The 25,391-nt window shown below is 37.3% G+C and overlaps 1 protein-coding gene across 1 annotated transcript in view; it reads left to right on the top strand.

Moving 5' to 3' along the window:
• LOC128862501 (myb-like protein A) overlaps positions 1–25,391 on the top strand; it is a 181,310-nt gene that overhangs the window by 20,118 nt on the left and 135,801 nt on the right. Inside the window, exon 2 of the mRNA XM_054101161.1 lies at positions 14,661–15,602. Coding sequence (XP_053957136.1) covers positions 14,870–15,602 — 733 coding nt within the window. The 5' untranslated portion in view covers positions 14,661–14,869. The remainder of the gene's footprint in view (positions 1–14,660; positions 15,603–25,391) is intronic.

The raw sequence follows: 25,391 nt of genomic DNA on the forward strand, positions 1-25,391 counted from the left end.
TAGTCTTTATTTCTCTCGAAAGGAGGAAGGAGCTGTCGCTACCGTGAATGGCGAGCGCTATCAAGCTGTGCTGACTGAATTTTTGTTTTCAAAAACTAATCAAAGAAACATCGATTCCATTTCGTTCCAGCAAGATGGCGCAACCTGCGCGCTTAACAATCGGTTCATTGCAATATTTGAGCCACTAGAGTATAGTATATACTAGCTAGAATTCACTTATAAGGACCTTTAACTGCTCCCTGAATATCGGCATTAGTACGCTTACCACTATTTTAAAGTGCCATCGATGAAAAGGGGTCTTACCACAGTTGAGTGTATACAACGTGTGCACCGCAATCTTGCTGATTGCTCTCTCCTCTCCTCCACACCTCGTCATTTCTCTTATAGAACTACATAGCATAGAGAATTATACCGTTACGTCTCATCATTTAGTCTGGAAATTCTAAAACTTTTTTGTGATTTTGGAGTGCTAATAATACAACTTTTTTTACGGTCCTGTAAAGTAGAATTTATTTCATAAGAAAAAAATTAATCCCATTCCACAGTTATTCATTGGATACAAAAATCCACCCACATTGAGGCAACTGAATTCCAGCAGTTACTGAAGCATGCACAAATTTGGTTGTTTACTTTAAAGTGTATTAGCGTCGGTCTAAACCTACACACACATACAAGTCATAGCAACAGAGGCAAAGACGAAAATTAACTTAGCAGACTATCGTGTCGAAAACAAAGGCAAGAACAATCTTACGAAGAATGGTTGCGTGAAAGAAAAAAAAAACATGAAATGACAACACAAAAATTACATTTCACGCCTTGATAGCACATGACCGCCGTGGCCAAGTGGGTTTATGCGTGACTATCATTCAATTGATTCCATGTTCGATACTCACTTTGGGGATGAAACTACCATTGGCAGGCACATTTTTTTATAATGGCGGTCATAGAATGGCAGGCATTGGCAATTCACCGATTGCAGTTTGGCCATACAAAAAGCTTCTTCTAAACACCATCTGCCATTCGGAGGTTGGTGCTTCTACATACAAACTACCTGCTTACATACGTAATGGCGTTGTTTGTGTAGTATTGCTGCTGCTGCTATTACTTCATTCATACTGTTGCTGGCCCTGTTTTCATTTTGCGTTCAAGCGTGTGCGCGCCTAAAAATACACAAAGAATTTTAATGAACTGCCAATGTACAAGCAAGTAAACAAACAAATTTTCGAATATTTCGTCCCAAATGGTGGTCGTTTCGGTCGAAAAAACAAACATAAATAAAGTAGCAATAAAAAAAATTAGATAAAAAATAAATAAAAGTAAACACTAAGGGAGAAAGATACATGCACATTAGGGAGCATCAGCCCACACACTCACTAAAGAAAAAACAAAACATATCAGTAGTATTTTGCCATTGGAATTGTAAAAGGAACAATATCATATAATGATATTATGATTATCGGTCTAGCTTACATAAATTTTAATACTTTTCCGAATTATTTTGGCGGAAGCCTTAAAATAAATATTATATACAATAATAAATTTTACAATTTCGGTGATAAATTACAACTTTTTTGGTGTGGCATCTTAATGTACATAGATACTGTGGTAGGGATTGTTTAGGCTATAAACATGTATGTATGTAGAAGTAAAATCGAAATATCATCCTATAAGAACAAAGATTAATTCACACCTAGATATCAAAATGTAATGAGGTATAAAAAATAACAAAAAACCAATAGCAATAAATCGTGTAATAAATCGATAACTTGTGTTTAGTAATTCACTCTAAAGGACATACATACATGCATGTGCATAAAAAAAAATAAGACGACATTAAAAAAAAAAAAAATTATTTGCTAAAAATGTTTCAATCACAGTAGAATACAACTAAGTTGATAGAACGTGTCGGAAGAAGTTTATTTGTGAGGTTAGTGAAATCAAGTTACTTCACGAAATTAGAAGTAATGGATTTCCAGTTCAAACTAGTAGACAAATATGATAGATTACAAGGTTTGACCAACCCAAGCAGTTTTAGAAGTGGGCTGCTATCGGGGATTCGGCAGGAGGATTCTGTCCGCTCATTTCGAACGTATTCTTATTCTCGTCCAATTAGTCGAAGTTCAGATGGAAACGAACCAGCACTATCTCAGTTTTATCATAAATTAGATGAGAGCCGGATAGTGGTCTGATGTTGACCACACCTCCTGACTTCTTTTTGCCATGCCAGTAAGTATATGTAACATACACCTATTTAAGTTTTGGGATACAGCAACCCTAGTATATTTCCCACACCCACAGCTGCTTGCTGAATAAGCGCCGCCTGGCTTGGGCGATCGACTATTTCAAGCCCTTTAAGTCACCTGGGCACAATGGCATTATGTCAGCTCAACTGCAGAAATCTGCGGAGGTATTTTGTCGTTGGCTTCTCCCTATCTACGTGAGCTGCTTAGATAGGAGCCACATAACCAGATCTTGGAGGGCTGTGAGAGTTATTTTTACACCCAAGACAGGTAAAATCTCACATGTATCCCCAAAGGATTTCAGACCAATCAGCATCTCATCGTTCTTGCTAAAAGCCTTTGAGAGGATGATTGATCTGAACTTAAGGTGTGCAATTCCTCGGGTGCATTTATCGTACGCTCAACATGCATATTGTAAAGGCAGATCGGTGGTGTCCCTTTCTCAGAAAGAGTTCGCGGTAGGCGCCTTCCTTGACATTGAGGCGACTTTTAACAATGTCCTCCCGGAGGCAATCTCTAGATCTCTGGATAAAATAGGGGTCGGAACCGACCTTACTAGGCAAATACATGATATGCTTAGAGATAGAACGGACGCAGCAGAGTGAGGCGGCGCCTCTCTTCGCCGGTAGGTGAACAGAGGTACTCCGCAAGGAGGTGCTCTCTCGCCGCTTCTCTGGGTTGGTGAGCTTAACGATTTCCTCGAGGAGCTGGAGAGGAGAGGTTGTAGAGTTATTGCCTACGTGGATGATGTGGCACTTATTGTGAGAGAAAAATTTTTAAATACTCTGATGGAACTGATGCAGGGTTATCTGAATCTAGAATGTAAAATGGACCGCAAATTGGGGTCTCTCGATAAATCCTCTGAAGCTCATTTACGAGGAAGTATAAAATTCCTAGAGTCTTTCTCCCTTCAAAAGCAGGCACCCCGTTGATGCTCTCTGACAGAGTTAAGTACCTGGGACTCGTCCTCGAAGGAAGGTTAACGTGGAAGCCCAACATTGAGGAGAGGAATTTTGCTGTACGGAGTCCATGTCTGGTGGAACGCGCTGAAAAGGATGACGTCAGTTAAGAAGCTAGAGAGGGTTCAAAGGGCACTAAAGGAGGTAAATACCTATTCTGGCAGCCAAGGCTCTAATTGCGCCTTGGGCTCGCTGTTTGTGCGTTCGAAATTAGTCGGTGAATACCTGACTTCCCTCTCGATTGCATCAGAATACCTCGGTATTAGGCTCATTTGGGTTCTCGGTCACAGCGACATAGAGGAGAACTGCTGCGCCAATGAGTCGGCCAGACAGGAAACCCTTGGCACGGCATCATCGCAATATGAGAGGATTGGAGTTCCTATAAAAACCAGCTATCGAATTTGGTAGGTATCCTCACCGGACACTGTACATTAGGTTTCCATGCGGTGAGGCTTGCCTGTCTGAAGGACGAGGAGGAATCTTTTCAGCACCTTCTTCTCAGCTGCTCTGCTCTCGTCGGGCTAAGGTTTAAACATCTGGGCTTTCACTTTTTCCCTACACCAGCTGATATTGCTGGTTTAAATATCACACATCTGGTAAAATTCATCAGCAGCTTGAAGCGCATACCACAAACGTAAATCGCCACTCGTTGGTCGTCTTCCTCAAATCCTCTAATCTTCTATGACTTTCGACATGTATTAAACTTACAAAAGTATGCAAACCCACCCATACCTCCTTTTGCTGATGAAATACCATCTTCAGCTATCATGTTTCGCGAATTTTTCGAATTTAGTTATGCCGCTCCTCGCTACAGGACGAATTTTGTAAAGGTCGTCCAAAATCGTTAAGTTTAATAGTGGGTGGTGTTGCTTCCAGTATTAGCGCATGCAAAATATCTAAAAATTTAGGTAATGACGGTTTATCCAGTTTCTTAGTTAAAATGTTTGAATGCTCCTTATCCTCACCTATTCCTTCGATCTCCAATAAATTTCTATCTATGCGTGTATTTTTTGAGCAACTCAAAAATTTCGTTAATTACCTCTATACACAAGAATGAGTACAAATACAACATTTTAAAGTATAAACCAATCCTGAAGCTTTTCGAATTAGCTTAAATTATATTTCGCCATCAAAAATATAATTCGACGTGGGCTCGTTGCTAGCCGGTCTACTGTTACCAATCTAGCAATACTAACTTATTTGCGTTTAGTTATCAAGTGGATACTGTATACACAGATTTTTTCAAGACATTTGACAAGGTGTCACATATCATTTTAATTGCAAAACTCTCTAAAATGATATTTTATTCCACATTTTGATCTTACTGAACAATAAATTCCAATTGTCGGTACATAACAAAAAATCTTTTGTGTAAAGCCATTCTCAAACCCACTTGGACGTACGGTATCCAGCTGTGAACAGAATGCTTCCAGAACAATATGCTTCCAGTGCTCAAGTCTACAGGAATCTCAAAATACCGGCGGTTAAAAAGGAGATAAAAAAATCAGCAATCCCCTATAAAAATATATTATTCTTGCACCCAAATATTCGAAAATATGATAATAAACTTCAATAAAATAAAAATTCACATATATTGATTGGCTTAAATCCGATATTCGGTAGTAGTTATGAATAATGTTAAATCCTATTCATTCGCTGCATCATCAACAGCGGTCGCCCCTCGGCAGGCAATGGAAAATCTACGAGTGTATTTTTGCCATGAAAAAGCTCCTCATAAAAAATACCTGCCGTTCGCAATCGGCTTGAAACTGAAGTCTGCTCCATTTGTGGGTCAACATCAAGACGCATGCCACAAATAGGAGGAGCAGCTCGGTCAAACACCCAAAAAATATATACTCGGAAACTGTATAATATCGTATGGCTTAAGGCCATTATTGCCATAGCTTTCTTAGTTATGCATTGCAAATTCAATTCACTAAATAAATAAATAAACAAATAAATAAATACTTTGCAAGAAAAAGAAAAAACGTGGAATACGTTAGTACTCCAGGTAGCCGTTATCTAATCCTCACACACTATGCAATTCAGTAGAAACAGTCTACTGTTCTAAATTCATATTGCAGGGATATGTCGATAATAGGCTATGCGAATATTGTACTAATAAGTATGAGCAGCTGTTCTGCATTTAAACAGCTTAGATTGGTTTTGCTTTGAAAGTTAACGACCTGCAGACGCCTTCCGATTTGTTTATTTTCAGTTACCTTGACGATATTAAATAAATACACTCGATAAATAACTACAAATAGAGAGGCATAACTACATACTTATGTATTTAGACTAAGACGAATGTTAGACGTTGATTATTGCAAGAAAAAACTAAAATTAGAACAGAAATTGGTTAAAAAACAAATAAGGCAGCGCTAAATTCGGTCAGAACAAAGCAAATTTTAGTAAAGTTGAATTTGGGCTGGCTTCTAATTTTCTGGGTAAAAAAAAACTCGCAGATAATGAGAATTACAGCTTGTAGCAATACACGGACGGACATAAATATTGTTGCAAGATATAAAAAGTAGGAATGGTGTTTATCCTATCTCGATTATATGTATGGGGTGTGGTAATAGGTGTACCAAGTTTGGACAAGTTTTATTGAGTCATTATCGAAGTACAGGTATTTAGCCAAAAATGATTATTGACCGATTTCGTTAATTTTCAAACCAAAGTACTTATATAATATTAATTTTTGTTCGAGTTATCGTACGGACGAGCGCACAGTATAGCTAAGTTGACTATTCTCATCATTCTGATGATCTTCGTGTATTGATAGCTAAAGTGAAAGCATTAGCATCAGTTCCCCAAATTATCATCAGGATTTCTGCCTTTCAAAGCAATCCCTCCAACTTTATTTGCTAAACTGAGTAGTTTTTTATGTTCGCATCTATTACCGAGTCTTTAGATTCCCTATCTTCTGTAACTCCAGACCATTCGGCTAATAGAACAATTGTTTTAGGTTTGAGCCTTACCAATGCATGTATTTAAGTTGCCAATTACACAAAATGAATCTGGCTGGTGCTCAGACAAAAAGTTTTCTAATCGATTAAAATCTTACAACTATATGTTGCAGCACGCGAAGCATGGAAATAGACAGACAGTCAACATAATCCGAAATTTCACAGAACTTCCAATTGTAGTCAATGCCACAATTTTTTTAAAACCATAAATACAGCCGCCGTCTCAAGACCGGCTTTAAGAATTTTATTTGCATCTATCCAATAGCAAACATATATTAGTCATTGAAAAGGTTTATTCTCAGCAGTTACATGAGTTTCAAATAAAAAAAACATATCAAAGAATTGAGGAACTTGCAAAAAATTTTAAATTTTAACTTAGTATTTAAATTGGTTATATTGTATGAAAGGATTAGCGCATTAATTTTGAGAGACAAACTTTGTTACATGGTGTTTAAAACTAACTGGTGGACTAGCTTCTTTGTTATTATAATTATGTTTGAACAATTTCTAGTTACTGGATAATCTTAGTTTTTTGAGCTTTGTTTTCTAAAACTGTTTCGCACTTAAGCCATTTTCACAGTGTCATATATGTAAGTTACTTACTAAAAAATCAGTGTTTTGTTGCTGCTAAAGTTCAACTAGTTGTTGTTTACGTCATTTAAGTCATTTCTCACCAGCACCTTGTGATTACGGTCTAACAGCAGAGGGGCCTTTCGTGTATACTTATACATAAGTACCTGTGTATCTCGCTGCTTTTCCACGTTGAGGTCTTTTCCTATGTATATTTTAGTACCAGATAGGTACTTTGTATTTTTCGGAACCTCCGTTGCCACATCGATGGCCTCATATACATTTTAGTGTATATACAGGGTCCGGCACTCGAAGAGTAACCAATTAACTTTAATGTTAATGTAACTTTTATTCATTTTAAATAAAAAAAAAAGTGTGAAAATAATACAAAATTAAGAATCAATTACCTTTTGCCTTGAAGATGGCCTTGAGACGGTCCAGAAACGGATCACAAGCTGCCCGAATGTGACTTGCAGACAGTTGAAAGGTGCATGGTCTGCCACCGAAATATTTGTCTGCCTAAGGCCTTAAAGCAACCTCTAGAATACTTTCCCGATAATATTTCGCATTTACCTTGACGCCAGGCTCGATGAAAGCGATTAGAGAGCGCCCATCTCCTGTTACAGCAGCCCAAACCATTACCTGTAGGCAGCACCCGCTTCCCGCCTGGTGGCCAAACGATGACTAAAACTCTCGTATGAATGGTCGGTCAAATAAACCTTATCGTTTTGGGAGTTTACGTATTGCTCAATTTGAAAAATTTTCTCGTCAAAAAACACAATGTTCGGAAATTGACCGGTTTCGGCCAAGTGAATCAGCTCCTTCGCTCTCTCAAGTTGTTGTTGTTGTAGCAGCATAAACATTCCCCATACTTACATACGGTGAATGCTGTTGAAGTGACAGTCCTTGGCCGGATATAAATCCGGGTCGTTTCGGTAACGTAGAACCGACTGTCGTGGAAGTCTGACTTGTTGCTACTTTGGTGTGAGAAAATGCGCCTTTGGATCTTGTAAGGCTTGACTTTGAGATCATTTTGCAATATGCGGCGGTTGCTACGGTCAAATCTTTTCAGTTGTTTCGCTATTTGATTGGCTCTTTGCCGGGGATTTCGCTTAAGTCGTTTCTTCACTTTTTGAATCATTTCACGTGACGTTGCACTCTTTTGATGACCAGATCCATGAGGTTTCGCGATGCTACCAGTACAATTGTAACGAGTAATGGTGCAACAACCACAACTTTCATTTACTTTAAGATGATCGAGCTCAGGAACAATCGCTGGTTGTGATTTTCCAGCCAAGTATAATGCAGTCAGACTATTACCTTTGAAATCCATTACCGATTTTCTTTTTCCCCGTTTACTCTCGGCAAAATGCTTCCGCGCGCTTGCAGATAAATAATACTCTGGACTGTCATTTAGGCAACTAACAGACAGCTGATACACGAGAATCAGCTGCGCGAGCGGTCTGAAGTTGGTTACACTTCGAGTGCCGGACCCTGTACATATTTGTATATCTCTGTATCTATCGCGGGTCCTCTATGTTGTTAACTACAACCGTTATGTGAACAAAGTCTTTATACCCTTGTGCACAAGCGCGCGCGGGTATAATAAAACTATAGAAACTAAATAAATACTGGTACTATGATACGTAAGTGCTGTCAAAAATAGCGGATCAAATTTGACTGAAAGCAAAGGAGTTCGTTTTTGTTAGTGCTTGGGTGCAAATACTTTGTGAATATGAAACGAAATTATATCAAATATAAAAAGCTTCTAAAATGCTCCTTGCACCAATGAGTCGCTAAGGGCATGCAATGAGGCAAGCAGCACTTCACAATACTAGAACAGCAACCGCTACCAAGGAAAGCCGTTACGCGCTATTTGTCTGAATAAATAACATCGTACGCCACTTGAAGCTTCCTCGCAGCAAGCATGGTGTTGATGGTGGGTCTCCGGAGTTGTGCTTAACTAAACCGTTTCCTATTCTATTGCAGTAGTGTATGCATATACATACATACGAACATTCATTATTGCCAGCTCGAACAACAAATTGTGTGTCACAAGGCTTGTAACGAATATGATATTGTAATCTATTAAATGCACACATACATATGTAAGTATGTAGTATTGTACCAACACACGTGTACCGTTTGAATCTGGCAAATGTGGAGGTGGAAAGAGGGGCGAAAGGGAAGTTTACGGGTGACAGAAATACGCGTGGAACAGTGATGTTGATATATCTTTGCAGTGGTTTTCGCTTGCTTAGTAAGGCGAGAGAGCGCGAGAGGGCAAAAATGAAAGCAGCAAACACAATTTGGCAGACAGAGAATGTGGACGCAGGCAAGTGCCGGTGAGCAATACCGACAACGGAAGCGGAAGAATAAAACGTGGGCTATAAATTTAAGCGTTCCATATTTCGTGGGCTATGTGGGACAGTGAAAAAAGAGGGGGTACATAAAATACAAGAAAACGAAGGACTATGCACGCAGCGGTAACATCGTCTAGAGTGACATAAACCGCTTTCAGTTGTATCAGTCTTCGTCGGGTAAATAAATGCATAGTACACGCCAATTGGGTGTAGAGAACCGCTACTGTAAGGATTTTTATCCAACTTTCACCTGCTGCTTTCATACTCGCAGATGCGTGCGTATGCGGGTTTGTGCTTCTGTATCGCCTTGATGTAGTGCATTGTTGGTGCTTGCAACTCAACCCATTTCGGTGAGTTATGATTTGAAAGTGAAAGTTATTATCCACAAATAACCTAGCTGGTGACCCATTAAGCATGCGCATACAAGTATAAAAAGCACAGCAAAAGGCGAGGTAAAATACTCGTATGCAGCGTATTAAGAAACACGTATACGCCATGGCGCACATTGTCTGTGGGCACGCGTGGGCTGCCTGTAGTTGCGTACATATACACGTGCTTGTCCATGATGCATGAAAGTATATGTAAACAAACGCGCTTGTTAATGGGTCAATGTGACCACGCTGCGGCATGATAACACAAATAACACAAAAACAAAAGATAAATAAATGCAATGAAAAGTGTAAGTGATATAAAACCAAGTAGGGAAGTGGTAAACTCAGCCCGGAGTGAGCTTTATGCGCCCGCACAATAGCAAACTCAGAATTTTAGCTTGTAACATCACTAGACGGACGGAAATTTAGTCGTAACATATGAAAAAGTGGGAGTGGCAAGCTACTTTTTTAATTGTACTTGAGGTGTATGTTTTTCGTTTTGTTTTCTGGTCTGGGTGTTTTATATACTCATATGAATGAATATGTCTATATTTATCTTAAATCCTTTATGCTGCTGCATACAACCGTTACGTGAACAAAATAATAATACCCTGCACACAAGTGCGCGCGGGTATAAATTAAAGCAATGCAAAATGACTGTTTTGCGAAAAGACAACATGCAACAAACATGCGAAACATAAATCACAATTAATCGCATGTAGGAGAAATGAAAAAAAACCGTAAATCTGCTGATCAATGATACAAAAGCGTTTAAAGTCTTACTTTCTTTGGGAATTAAAAGCGAAAATTGGTAGGGGTAGTTTGCTTGATATAAATTCGTTCATATAAAAAAAATATTTAATTTCATTTTCATTTAAGGGGGACCACCACTGTGAACGCGTGGAAATTAAGTGCTTTTAATGAGTTTTTTATAAGTAGGGATGATTATTTGAGGATCGAACTATACTGACACAAATTATTATTAAAAAATATTAAAATTGCAATTGTTCATAATATTAATGCAATGACGTCATACAAAACTGATGCACCCTGGTGGCCACGATACCGGGGTGAAAAATCATCTGAAAGCAAAAACCAAAAAAATTCTTAATCTTTACATCAAAGGCTATCGTCGTACGTGGCGGTTTTTTTATTTTTTTTTTTTGAGAAAATGGTGCAGGTTTGAAAAATGAGTTTGTGTTTTTACTCTATTTTTCGTTGTGGAAAGGCCAATACATGTTCAAAAATTAAACAAAACAAAAATTAAAATCGGTTCATAAGTTTTCGAGAAATCGAGGCCGCCGTGTCGTTTTGAGAAAAACGCGTTTAAAGTTTTCATTGCCGGTGCTCAGTGAGAGCGCTCAGTATTAATTAGCGCTAATTGAAATGATATGTAAAGTATAACTTCGTCAGATTTTTTTTTGACTTATGCCTGCTCGCGCTGATTTCTGAATGGTTAGGACATATTTTGACGAGACTTTTGCTTAAAGCTAAAATATTGACATTTAGAGCTTGAAGATGAGAACGTTTTAAAATAACTTTTTTTAAAACTTTCATTATTTTTTAATGAGACCAAGAAATAATTAAGCCAAGTTTTTACGACTTCATTTGAAGATAGCCGTTTTCCTAAAAGATTGTCCCGCTTGCGAAATCATTGCTTACGGTGAGTGTGACAAGAGAACCGCTGCACCGATTTATAAATACTTTGTAAACGTTGTACCAACAGGAGGGAATCATTGATAAGATATAAAATCAGCTACTTACATCCAGACGCATATTCTTAAATAGTTCCATATTGTCAAAACTCTGTTCAAACGAAGTAATTTTTTCAAAGGAAAAACTAGTCTATGACAATTTTGCCACATTTTAACAGCTCCTATTACAAAACTCTTTCAGGTGCCTCCAATAATGAATATTTGACTTCGAAATCGATTCGTCCAGTTGGCCGGACTTTCCGCATTAAAATGTATTTATTTCCAAGAATATTTGCGCTTTTCGCTTGATGCAGACACGACTCTTGGTGCCCCAAAAGCAAGTAGAATTATCATTCACCATCGAGAGTCTACCAAATCCCAATAGTTCAAGCTGCTTTCCTGTTTGAATGGTTCCGAAACAGACAAATTACGTTCAAGTGAGCCCAGTGTAGTCAATTGAATGTCAATTTTTCCCCTTCACATTTTCCCAGTTGTATTCTACTTTAGTATTTATATATACAAAGTAAGTGTTTTCTTGGCTCCTTGAAATAAATTTGTAAATAAAGAATCGCCGAAAGCGAGATGAGTGAACAGGCAATGGCATGTGAAGGTCCTAACCTCTTATTTACATGCACCTTAAACCCACTTACTTAATATCGCTTCTCCGTTGGACACAATCCGTCGAAACAACGTGTTTCTTGAGCCTCCCGTTAGTAGACAGCTTCATGGCGATTCTGTTTATATTAAAAAAAAAACGGTTTTGAATTAAATATTTCTTAAGGGTTCATGAGCTGTTTTAAAGATACAAGCAGTGTGAAGTTGGTAACACTTCATATCGTTCACCCTGTATTTTCCACAAGATGCGTTTTCATAATTTCTCACACACTTACAATGCGGTTGGCGTCTGGAGACTGGGAAGGCCAGTCCATTACTCTGACGCCATTTTCTTGTTTTGTTGTTTCTCAATATGCTTTCCTGAGAGTAGTGGTTTTGACGATGTGGGACGGTAGGATATGTTCGCCTCCATCAGTAGAGCGTCCTTGGAGTAGTTGTACACTTTGTACCACTGATTTCACATCACAACAAACTTTTTGATTTTCTAATTACTTTTGCAGCGTGGTAAGATAATTTCGGACCTTTCGAATGCGTGTATTACAATGCCGCCTCGAAACGCTTCGTGTACTTATCATTTTTGTTTGGTTTTCATGACAAAAACGTTTATTATTATCTATTTATTTATTCTATGTAAATCTAGATATTTCCCACAGGTCACCACGAAAATAATTAACAATAATAGGTTATACTTATCTTTTCTACATAATACATTCAATGGCAATGTAAAAGTTTACTTAGAAGACGAAAAATGAAAAGCCGTAGAATTTGAAGTTTCATAAAATTCTTTCATTATTCAATAGATGAATTTTGCCATAGGTGAGGTAGCCTCCATATAAGGTTCTTAATTGATATAGTGTTAGTTCGCCTATAAGTAAAACACACACACAATTTTCTATTAAATTTTTGTATAGAAATTGAGAAACTTTTCCATTGAACTGGGAACTCAATTTCACTTAAATTACTTCGATCAATCCAATGTTTCAAGTACATTTCCATCATTGATACATTTAATTTCATGTTTGAACTCCCGAATTGTTTCTAGTTGTTGTCTGATCTATAAATAGTCAATTCGCTGCTTCTATAGTATGCGGCCAATTTACGTCATCGTGTCGGCTGATTATTCGATCTTTGAAAACAGTTCATAATAGTGCAATAAAAATGTTGGCTGTGTGTCATTGCTGCTGATAGAAGTTAAGTTGGTTTTTTTAATGAAATATTAGTAATGCCTTTCCGAGAAACTCTGTATTAAATTTTGCCCTCAATATTTTTTTGGCTTCCTGTTATTTCGTTTTCAATCCAAAAAGGACGGAGAGGGCAAGCTCGAATAAGTAAGTAATTATTTTTGGTTTCATTGTCATAATGCTGATGTACTCTGTTTAACAGATATTAAAACTATCTAAAATATCGAATTGTTCTTAATGTTTTGTGCGTATTCTGGGTGAAGTAGTTACTAGTGCAACAGTTCTATTGAAATCAAACGTCGATTATTTCATCTTCTTCAATTTAAGGTAGCAAAATGCCAGTTCAGTCGCCAATGACGTCGCCTACCCATGTGTGGCATCAAACAGTCATTCGTTTTGAATGCAACGGCTTCAACAATTCAGTTTATAATGATAGCCGCCGCGGTGGGAATATTTTCTTGCCGTGAATTGCCCATTTTTTCAGACAAAAATCTCTGTCAGAAATTTGTTCGGGTTGCTAGACGTGCGAGATTAACCGTTACTGTGGTCCAAAATCCATGCGACTTTTTCCCAAATCTGACCTTTTTCGAAGAGTTGGCTTCCTTAAATGATGCCTAACGCCCCCATTAAAATTCTTTACAAACTACAGGGCCCCCCATCTATCATTACGGATTTGAACTAGGTATTATTTGAAGAATGGTAACACTTAGCTGTCATCTGGTTTGACAGAAAATTAGTTTTATTCTTCCGCTGAACGAAAAAGGTTGTGTATACGCTCAAAGAACGCTGGGAAATATTGCGACATTACTTTGAAAATCATGGTAATGTTGCAGAATGTGTACGAAAATTACGTACGGCAATGGGAAGAAGCAAAGCACCGAATGAACCGGGTATGTTAACAAGCAAAATTGCCGCATTTGGGGCTCAGAAAACCCGCACGCACTAGAAGAAAAGCCGATGCATTCACAACGAGTCACTGTTTGGTGCGGATTTTGGTCGAGAGGCATCATTGGTCCATTTTTCTTCGAAAATGAGCGAGGAGTGGCCGTAACCGTCAATGGAGAGCGGTACCGGGGCCATGTGGAACGAATTTTTGTTCCGAGAAATTGAAGAGGAGGATATTGGTGGCATTTGGTTCCAACAAGATGGCGCTACTTGCCACACAGCGAATGCTACGATCAATCTTTTGCGCACTGTCTTCGAAGATCGCATTATCAGTCGAAATTCTGATATCGCTTGGCCGCCTCGGAGCTGCGATTTGACGCTGTTGGATTATTATCTTTGAGGTGCCGTCAAAGACCAGTGTTATGCCAACAAACCAGCAACAATTGATGCACTGAAGACCAACATACGCGATGTCATAGCTGAAATACAGCCGCATACAATCGAAAATCTGTTGAAAAATTGGACCGATCGTATGGGATGGTGCATGGCTAGCCGAGGCAGCCATATGAATGAAGTTGTATTCCATCATTAACCGGAAGGACTGTACTCCAAATTAAAAAAAACAGTTTGGAAAAATATTGAGTAGTTTCTTTTTTATAGCATTTTTAGTTCCGTAAAGTTATATATCGGACCCTTTACCTCTTTATGGTTTGAATTTTGTCAATTTAAAGTGATAGTTAATTACCCTTTAATAATATAACTACTAACCATTAACTAATTTATAAAACATTTTAAACATTTTACATTTTTCAGATTACCAAAATGCGCTTAAAGATGTGACCACAAAATATTTTGCCAGTAATAAAGTTATGCAGCAAGATGTAGTTGTATTAGAGCCAAAAGTATGGCATATAGCTAACATCTAAAAAGTCTGATCTTCAAAAAATGTTTGCCAGCAGAAAAACTTCAACAAATTTCTGTGTCCTCACCACCTCTTAAATGCACGCTAATAAGCCCAAAAAATGCGTTTTCCATTGCGACGCAACGCGAATGTCCTAGACACGCTTCTATCCGAGTCCTTACACATTTTGGTGGTGTTCAGCATAATGGGTTGGCCATTTAGTGGCATGCAACAGTGTGAAACCAAGGGGATGAATGCGGGAAGTATACAACAACATAACACACAACAACATCTTGAACCACACCTGCGTCAACAATACCACCAACAAAATAAACAAAACCAACCATACCAACAATTTCACAAAGCGACTACGCATAAAATGCGCTACACGCAAACTGTAGCAATGCCAGCTGTAGAAGCAGGACCCCTGTCAGGATTAACATTCCGACATAGTGAAATAGTAGCAGCAGTGCCAGCAATATACACATCAAAAGCATCCTCGTCAATGTCGTCATCATTAGGCACGCATGACATGCACTCGCCCTTACAGATAATTCCAAAAGATTATCAACATAAAAGTTCGCCCACGAGTACTGCTAGAGGCAACGTGCCGTATACGCAACCAATCGCAACGACCACTTTGTCAGCAGCTAACGAAGGCACTGCCCATTCCAGCGTCAGTGTTACTGATCTGAGCAATAAAAATGTTAATGGTGTTAGTGCCCAGCCTGCGGATATCGGGCCACTCTCCGCGCTGGCCTCCCCACTCGCCCTGCTAGCGCTGCATCGAGTTTCAAAGGACACGCAACACAGCAGCGCTTACGCAGAGCTTCCGCCTACCAGTAGCTCGAATGGTGAGTGGTGCTTGTTATTTCGAATTCTATTTCACTTTTTATTTGTTTTTGGTTGTATTTCTTAGCGACAGTAGTCACTCATAATTCATATTTTTCCGTTGAACTTGAAAGTGAATTGTACGCAGTCGGGTGAGAAGGGGCGAAGTTGCTATATTTGTTGGTGTAGTTCTCGAACAATTTGTATGCGTGAAGATTTTAAGATTTCTAAGTTTACATGTGCGTTTCAAGGAGTGGCGAATTAGTCCTCCTTGAATATATTTTATTATTTCATTTTGTCTGTAATTCTACTTAAATTTGTTTTTTGTACTTATTTGAGGAAATAATTTTAATTTTTGTGTATACCGCTGTGAGAAAAATAAAAAATATGATTTGAAGAGCATAAAGAGCATAAATATCTAGATAAGTACTGTTAAATATTTATGAGAAAGAATAATTTCAAGTAAAATTTGATAATGTTAATGCTTATCTTGGAAATACCATTAATATACCATATACATCTTACTACTAAGGAAACATCAGATGTCAAGCGAACTTGTCACATTTCATTTGAAGGCATTTATAACTGCCACGTATTGCTCTGTATGTGCAACTGGTAACATACTTGGCACATAATTTGGCCTTGTCTCTGGTTAAAAGTGTGACAAATGATGAGCGCTCTAGCAGAGGATTACTATCTGGTATGCGTACTCGGATTTTATAGTTAAGTCAGGGTTATGGGTCCTATATTGGTATCGAACATCTCGTAAGGATCTATGAACTGACAGTAATTTTACACAAAAAGTCTCAATTCAAGGCGGTGCAGCACACGTTAGGGCTATATGGCCGGGAAATGTTGGTGTACATATGCAAATACTGGACTTATACACCAAGTCAAAGTAGTCTGTTTTCTGTTTTTCCTTACTCACAGGATTAAAATGACCAAATTTTCAGGTGAACGTCAGTAGGATGATTATAAGCCGCAACGGGTTCATCAAGCAAAAAGAAAGAGACTATGAGCAGCCGAAAGCTATTGGCTCTTTATGTTTGGCTCTTAATGGCTACCACTAAGTTTTCTAACGCCCTCCTTTGGTTCTACTGTTGTGGATTTGGTTATGAAGTTTACTTCTTGTGCCGAATTTAATAACAGATGGCTTACTGTGGAACCCAACTGGTTCACATAGGGATCTATTGGGGTCTAATTAATTTTAATTATCATGATTTACCTTCTCTGTTATTTTTTTGGGTACCATTTGCACTTCAATTGTCTCATACCCTAAACAATCGTCCGTTGCACTCAACGCTGATCCAAATAGGATACCAATGTTGACTACTAAGAACTTCCATAAGAGTCATACGATTATCTAAAAGTAAAGTAAAATTTTCTTAATATGAAAAGTCAAATGAAGTCAAATCTACATTTCTTGAATTAGTGATAGGAATCGAAGTACTGCTGTAATCCAATAGTTTAATAGTTCGAAATTTCATACCTTTAAAATACAGTGGGTGCTTGGCCGAGCTTCTCCTCCTATTTGTAACGTACGTCTTGATGTTGTTCCACAAATGGAAGGGTCTACAGTTTCAACTCCAACGGCACATATTTTATGAGGACCTTTTTCATGGTAGAAATACACTCGGAGGTTTGCCATTGCCTGCCGGAGGGTTACCCCTATTAGAAAACCCTTTCATCACGCACCACCACAAACATCTATGGAAACTTAGACTTCACATCGATTAGTGACAAAGGTGCGACCAACATCAAACCGTTAATCGGCTCTCCACAAGTTTGAAGGAATTAGGTGATTTGCTGACGTAATAAGTGATATACGAAAAAATTAACACAGCCACTTCTCATGTGAATACGTTCCCAGAAAGTCGTAAGAAGAGCGGACACAATTTTGCTCACAAAATCCCGTTACGTAACAGCCAAATTTTGTTTCGGATGGCCAAATATTGTATTTCTTAGGTCTAACTACTACTTATTGGCGAGCGAAATAAAGAACGAGTAACTTGAAATACTACACATATACAGGGTGATCCATGTAGTATTTTTTTAAATCATATGCTATTGAGACAGCTCGTTCCCCCTAGAAAGTCGTTCTCTCGCGGAATGAAATTAACGACTTTACGCTTAAAAAAGTCAATGTTATGTTACTCAAACAGCGTTTATTGAGAGGAAATTCTCATTTCTACCGAAGTGCATTAATAATCAAAACTCACGCATCTGGGGACTGGAAAATCTTCGTCGAGAAGTCAGTACATATTCAGAGAGTAGGAGTTTGTCGTGGATTTTGGTGCGGTGGCATCATTGGCTAATTTCGATCAAAATTATGCTGGAAGCGCCATCTCATTCAACGGTGCGCATTGCAGTGGCATAATAAATGATTCTGATCGAAATTGAAGACATAAGCTTGTGCTTGCGGTAATTATACTATCAGCCATCTCGCCAATGTAAATAGGCCATATCGGAGTTACGACTTAATATTGTTAGAATTTTTTTGTGAAGTTTTTGAACTCTCTGGAGTTACCAGGATTTCCACCACATAACTTGCAACTCAAAGTTGGTTCAGTTATTAAGATATTGCATAATTTGAATCCACCGCGACTTTGCAACTGAACTCGACTTGCGGTGAAAAGACGTATGCCGAATTTGATTGAGGCAACCATTATTAACGGAAATTATGCAGGGGAAAATGTATGTATTCCTCGAATACCAATGATTCCAACTGATCTTCCGTTTGACCTTAAACGATTGCAATTTCCGGTTCGCCTTGCGTTAGCAATGAGAATTAACAAGTCGCAAGGTCAATCGCTTAGTGTGTGCCGGATAAATTTAGAAAATCAGCTATACGTTGCGTGTTCACGAGTTTGGAAACCATCCGCTTTGTTTGTCTTAACGTCAGACCAAAGAACAAAAAATGTGGTTTACCAAAGAGCACTTCAATGAAACGGATAATTTGCGGACACGTATAACGCTTCGATTCAGTATTTATTTTGGATTCAATTGCATTTTTTACTTAGAAAAGTTCAACTAAATTACTCTTCATTTTTGTAATCGAAATGAATTCATTACTGTTGTAAAATGAAAAAAAAAATTCATTTTCATATGTAAACCAAAAAAATTAATTTTTCTTCATAGTTTAATCCCCAAACGAAATGTTACAAAAGACGATGTCATCTGGTGGGGAAACGGAGTTCGCCGGGTTTGCTAGTAAAATTATAAAACGGTGTTATGTGTATATTCTCTTTTCTTGTACAAGTAAAAATAATCCACAATTATTCAATTATTTTTCGTATTGGGGTAATAAATTAAATCTAAACAAATCTAATTAGACACCAGCAGCTAAGGCCATCGGCCATGGTAATTATTTGCAAAAGTTATAATATGTAGAACGGTTTGGCTATCTAACGTCGCTCATTGATTTTTCACATTGCCCGGGGAGCATGCTCTTGGAAGTAGTAGTGTGAACTGGGTTTAATTAAACTACTCTAACTTCAACTACACGTAATACTGAGTACCACACCGCTTTGCACCCTTCCCCCTTTTCTTAACCATTATTTTGAAATTATTATAAAAAGTTCAGTCAGCAAAATAAAACCACCACTGCTATCTGATAGCGAGCTTAGCTGGTGAATGAAATATTATAAATTCTGGTTATGTTGTCTTAAATGTTCGGTCGTACTAAAACTTACTTTATCTTACTTCGTCAATAATTTATTCGCTCAGAGTTGTTTGTAGAACTTCCACGGTTGAATATTGCTTAAAGCATGGGAAATAAAGTTTTTACAACTCACAAAGTAATGTTATTTGTTTTAACAAAATTAGCACCGAACATACAAAAAATAAATATCTTCATGTAAACATACATACATATGTATGCATTTAAAAAGTTAACTCCTAATCCAGACTTGACCAATTCCTTTTGATTCAATTAAGAGCCTTTCAACCGAATGGCTTCTTCATTTACTCACGCTGCTTATTTGGTGCGTTGCACTGCGGCTTGAACTTACAAAAGTTTTCGCAAAAGTTTAGATGCTTTCGGTGATTTACTCATTACTGATGAGCAAATATTCCGAATTTTATGTTAAGTTTATACGCAAGTGTGTAAGTAGTATTGAAGCTAAGTTTTTTCTGGTTAATCGGAAGTAAAAAAATAAAAATAAATGTAGCAGCTTTCAATTAAGTTTTGCTGAAATTGAATTGATTGGGGTGGCTGATGATCTCAATTATTGCAGGCGTTAGGTTTTAGTTCGAAGGAATATGAAGGCGTTGAATGAAGCGGAGATAACATAGAGTACTTATTTTTCTAATGAAATACTGTAAGTAAACAACTATTCAAGCATTATGCAGCAATATGGCGAGACGTAAGAGGCCATATTACACTAGCACTGTGACACTTTATTTTGAGAGTACGAAAAAAAGTATCTTCAGAAGGCTTATTTTATGAAAATTTAAGTATACATTTTCTTGAGCATTCAGATGTAAAATGACGAACTCAAAGCCCATTTTCGAGTATCAAAAACTCTTTCAGAAAGAGCTGGGAGAGATTTTTATCTATCTTTATACGAATGCTCTTGTTCACTTAAAGTGCACCCTATAAGGAAAACCCGCTTTGGTGGACAACTGAGCACACTGAACTGAAGGCTTCCAGTATATATGTAAGCAGGAAGACAGTGCTTCTTTCTGTTTAAATTATTAAGTTTTATTAAGTAAGTAAATCTTATTCTACAAATATCAATCAATCAATGAATCAAAGAAATTATTATTAAGAAAAGAAAAAATAGTTTTAATAATTTGTGCTAATTTGTTTGGAAAAAAATCGTTGGCGCACGCGACTGACATCTCTACTCTTCTTCATCTTCGTTCGCCGGGGCTGCCTTACGGGTAGAGTTACCATCCTTCACATATATATTCATATATATTAGTTTTGGGGGAAAAAATTCCATTCGATTAAGATAATAGCTACCTGTGGGATTTCATCAGTAGCACGAAATGGTTATCACAACTAGTATTCGACCATCATCCACACATACCCTCACACATTTTAACTCCTCTACTAGATGATGCACAGAATAGAAAAACTTATAGTATGTAGTTTTCCACTCCATCAGAAACAGCAATAAAACTGAAGTGGTAACACCAGAAAACATTAAGAAAATCCACAAAATCGTTTTGAATGGTCGAAAAGTGAAGTTGCGTGAGTTAGCTGATATCGTAAAGATACCAAAAGAAGGTGTTGGCTTTATATTGCATGAGCATTTGACTATGAGAAAACACTGTTCAAAGTGGGTGGCGCGTTTGCTCACTGTTTTTATTCATCAAGAGAACGCACAGTGTTCCAAGTTAGTCAAAACAATGACAAAACTATATGAATTCAACTTCCAATTGCTCTCACATCCACTGGATTCGCCAGATTTGGCTCCCAGCAGATCAAAAAGAAATGCTTGCCAGTAGGAAATTTCGCTCGAGTAAAGAGGTTATCGCTGGAGCTGAGGCTTTTTTTGAAGCAAAAGATAAATCATTCTGCAAAAGTGGTTTTGAGCGGTGCCGGAATGAGTGCGTTGTTCCTAATGGAAATTAAGACCTCCAGACATTTTCAGACATTTGTTCCACAAATGGAGGGACTTCCAGTTTTAAGCCGACTCCGAACGGAAGATATTTTTATGCGGAGTTTTTTCAGTGCAGAAATACACTCAGAGGTTTGCCATTGCCTGCCGAGGGGCGACCGCTATCAGAAAAATGTTTTTCTTAATTTAGGGGTTTCACCGAGAATTCCGGAATTCCGAATGGTAGTCACGCACCAACCCATTCGGCTACGGCGGCCGCCGTATGCAGAATACGGTGATGAATAAAGCCAATTTTGAACAAAAGAACGTATTTTCTTTGTTAGGCCCGAGACTTCTCAGCCCTTTTCATGTTAAATAGAAGGAGGAGCTTGGCCAAACATACGGAAAGGGTGTAAGCGTTAATTATATTTATGCTTACTGTTATCGATTGGTATGAAATTGAGCAACTTGTGTGTATTTATCATAAATATTAATAAAATTATACTTGATTTATTTAAAATCAAATACGGAAATGCCTCATCGCAATTTAAATAAATCCTGCCAAAAAATCTAACGGTTGAAACTCAATTTTTTTCAAGTTCCTGTTTGATGTGTCTAACTGCTTAGTTATTATTGATGAAGCCAATGCATTTTACTAAGCAATGAGTTAATTTGCCAAAACAAAGTAATTTCAACTTAGCTTAGTTTATTTCTGCGAAAAGTTCTAATGTTCGTGTGCAACTTTGGTATATTGCACGTTAAGCTTTCACTTGTTTCTGCTATTACGACCAATGCGCGGCACATAAGAAAAAGTGTTGGGAAAAAGTGTTCCGAAAAAGATGTGAGGATAAGCCAAATTATACGTGGAAAGTGGCGGAAAATTATTCATAAACTTCGTTTTTGAATAACTTCCTAACTAGATAAAAAAAATGATTTTGAGTAGTGCAAATCTTCATTTTCATCAGCAATGGAGCCAGCTCGTATGTGTGTATACTGCAGCTCACAATTGTCAAATATGATTGATGTTCGACGCCATTTGCAAAAATTATAAATCTTTAAATAGGGGACTAATTTTGCGCCACCTTATATAAATCGAAATATAATATATAGTCGAAAAGTTAACTCAATAACTCGGAAACTTTGATGTTCTACCTAAGTGATTAAACAAATTTCAAACTGAATTCTGTTAGTGAGTAAAATTTAACCAAAACTTTTTCAGTTCATTTGCTTGAACTAAAGACGAAACTTTGTAAAAAATGCGTTCGTAAGTTCAAAGTTGCTTTACACGCGAAGAAATTAGCATAAGTTTTTCATTTGATACGAGTAGGGCCATGTAAGTTAATGTTCTTAAGGCAGACTATGGAAAGTTAATTCGACTAGGAATTTCGATCTATAAGGAAATATGGAAAGATTTGTTTTTTATTTGCTCGCAAAATTTTGTGTTACATGAGAAATAGAAAAATTTTATGTTACATGAGCTTTACACAAGGTAAAGTCCAAAATAAACAAGACTGAACCAAAATAGAAACGACGGGAGCTTTGTTCTGATAACTTCGAGTTCATTTATTAAAAATAGTCCCTTCTGGTCTCGATACATTGTTATGCGCGATCTAAAACCATTTCGAAAGGCTGTCTGAAGCCATTGACCGGAATGTCCTTCAGGATGTCGGTACAAGCCGTTTGGATGGCCTCTACGGACGCAAGAAGTTTTCCTTTCATGGCCAAACGCAATTTTTCGAATATGTAGAAGTAACAGGGAGCCATTTAAGACGGATACTGTGAGTGATTGATGATTAGCCATTTAAGACGGACACTGTGAGATATGATGACGATTTCGAGTAAAAAAATCAATCACAAGAGTGAATTGCTGAGATGCTGCATCATTATGCAATAAGCGCCAGCTTCTTCCTTCGCGGTATTCAGGGCGATTTCGACGAATGCCATGCAACAAACGCTTCAAAACGCCAAGATAGAAAATTGCATTGACGATTTGGCCCGTTGGCACGAACTCCTTGTGGACAATTCCCTTGGAATCGTAAAAACAAATGAAAGTCGACTTGATTTTTGACTTCTCCAAACGCGCTTTTTTGGGTGTTGCCTCGTCTGAACTTTGAGGCTTAGTTTCAAGTTCATGTTGAATTCTAAGGAATTCTTGGTCCTCAGTTAACTTGTGAAACATGCACAGACCGTTCGTAAATCCAAATTATCAGTTAAAATACGATAAATCTATGATATGCTGATATTCAACTCCAATTTACGAACAATTTCGATGGAGCTTTCGATGAATACTGATTTTGGGCGGGCCGTATATTCATTGTCATTTATGTCCTCACAACCATCTCTGAAATGTGTAAACCACTCATGAACTCTGGCACGAAATAGACAATCATCGCCATACACTTTTTTCATCAATTCTAATGTTTCCGTAAACGTTTTATCGATTTTAAAACAAAATTTGATATTAGCTCTTTGTTCGAAGCTCATTTTTGTACCGTTGACACAAACATACTGGCGCTTTAGACCCAATAACTTCGCTTCCACTGAACCGAATGGCACCAAGCTTTCACTGGAAGTCAGCTAGGGATGTAACTACCAACGCACTAACTCATTAAAAAGATGGCACCATCAAAAACATTTTTATGACGCCAGTCTTGTTTATTTTGGACTTCACCTTGTATGTAAACCCAAGGATCGATTTCGTTCGATATTTGAATTTTGTATTAGAGCGATTCCGTATGAAATGGCCCAACTATTTTGAATATGGTCTTAAATTTTTCTGAATAGTGGTTTATTTGTGAGCTTGAGTATAATAAGAAGTGAATTGAAAAATTTTTGAAAAAAATTTAAGAATTTTGGGGGTTACTCACTCAAAGTTGGACATTTTGGTATGAAGCTTTTCAAAGTCAAATATCTTCAGTCGCATTTGTATACATTTTTTGTTTTTTTGAACATAAAATATACTTTTTATTTAAACAAATTTTAAAAATCTGAAGCCTCTATATTTCTATTTGAATATAACTCTAAAGGTTAACGGAATCCCACTAAGCATCTTTCAATGATTACAAGTTTCGGCTATTTATAAAAAAATCAAAAAAAGATCTTAGGCTGGGTGTTGTTTACAAATGAAAAACAAAAAATTGTTTAAAAATGCTTAGCAAAAAAAAAAATTTAATTTTTATCAACAAAAAAAAATTTTATGAAGTATTTTTTTATCCAAAAATAAAAAAGTTAATATATTAAAAAATGTTCGAAAGAACTGAATGTATTTGACTTCACAAAACTCCATACCAAATTTGCAATTCTTAATAGCTCTCGGAATTTTAAATTGTTTTTTGAAAATCTTAAAATTCACGTCTTATTATACTCACACCTACAAACAAAAAAATACAAAATGGGAGGCCCAACAAATGTGGGTCATTTCACGTGGAATTCTTCATTACGTAAAATTTCTGCAGCAAAATTCTATTCGAATCGGTTACCACCGATTTGTTAAGATCTCAAAATTGTTTAATACATCTCTACAGTGGGTTTCATATAGTTTTATGTAGAAGATACTTTGAGCTATATACCACTTATGTTGACAATATGTCCTTCGCTGCTCAGTAGTAAAGAAAATAATTAGTTTATAATTTTCCGATAGAAAAAATAACAATTACCCATAGGAACAGCTACTCTTTTAAGCTTCCATGTAAATTTGTTTAGAATCAGAATGAATATGCCACGCCCTTTTAAAGGTTCGATGAAAATATTAAATTCAAGAAAAAACTAGAAATTAATTAAAGCATTTTAGTATAACTGTGCTGTTTAAAGCTAACTCCTCTGAAGCAGTCGGTGAAAATTTAATCAACAAGCAGCGAGGAAATGTGGGGAATCATCAGTGATTTCACGGAAAAAATTATCTGGATGGAAAAGCGGAACCTGGATGAAGGCACACAAGCATATACCTTGCACTGAGGAAGCTGGAACGCCACTTTGACGACAGCGACGGCTCCCAATTCGGTGAAGTTTTCTAGTCTATTTGATAATGCACTAGACCTTTTAAACTTATTCATCTCACTAAAACAAAAACAACACCTTTCAACACTCCCAAAAATTGAAAGTGCACGGAAGATTTGAGAAAAATTGAATTTTCCTTTGAAATAGGTATGGCTAAGAAGTGTCACATGCGGTGAAAATTCGTTAAGTCTTTTAAGTTCTTTTTGCTTCTTCTTTTTTTTTCGTTATTTTCCTTAAATGAATTGAAGGAATTTTTCAGTAAATACACCA

Source organism: Anastrepha ludens, chromosome 4 (assembly GCF_028408465.1).
Source record: "Anastrepha ludens isolate Willacy chromosome 4, idAnaLude1.1, whole genome shotgun sequence".
Classification (NCBI taxonomy): Eukaryota; Metazoa; Arthropoda; class Insecta; order Diptera; family Tephritidae; genus Anastrepha; species Anastrepha ludens.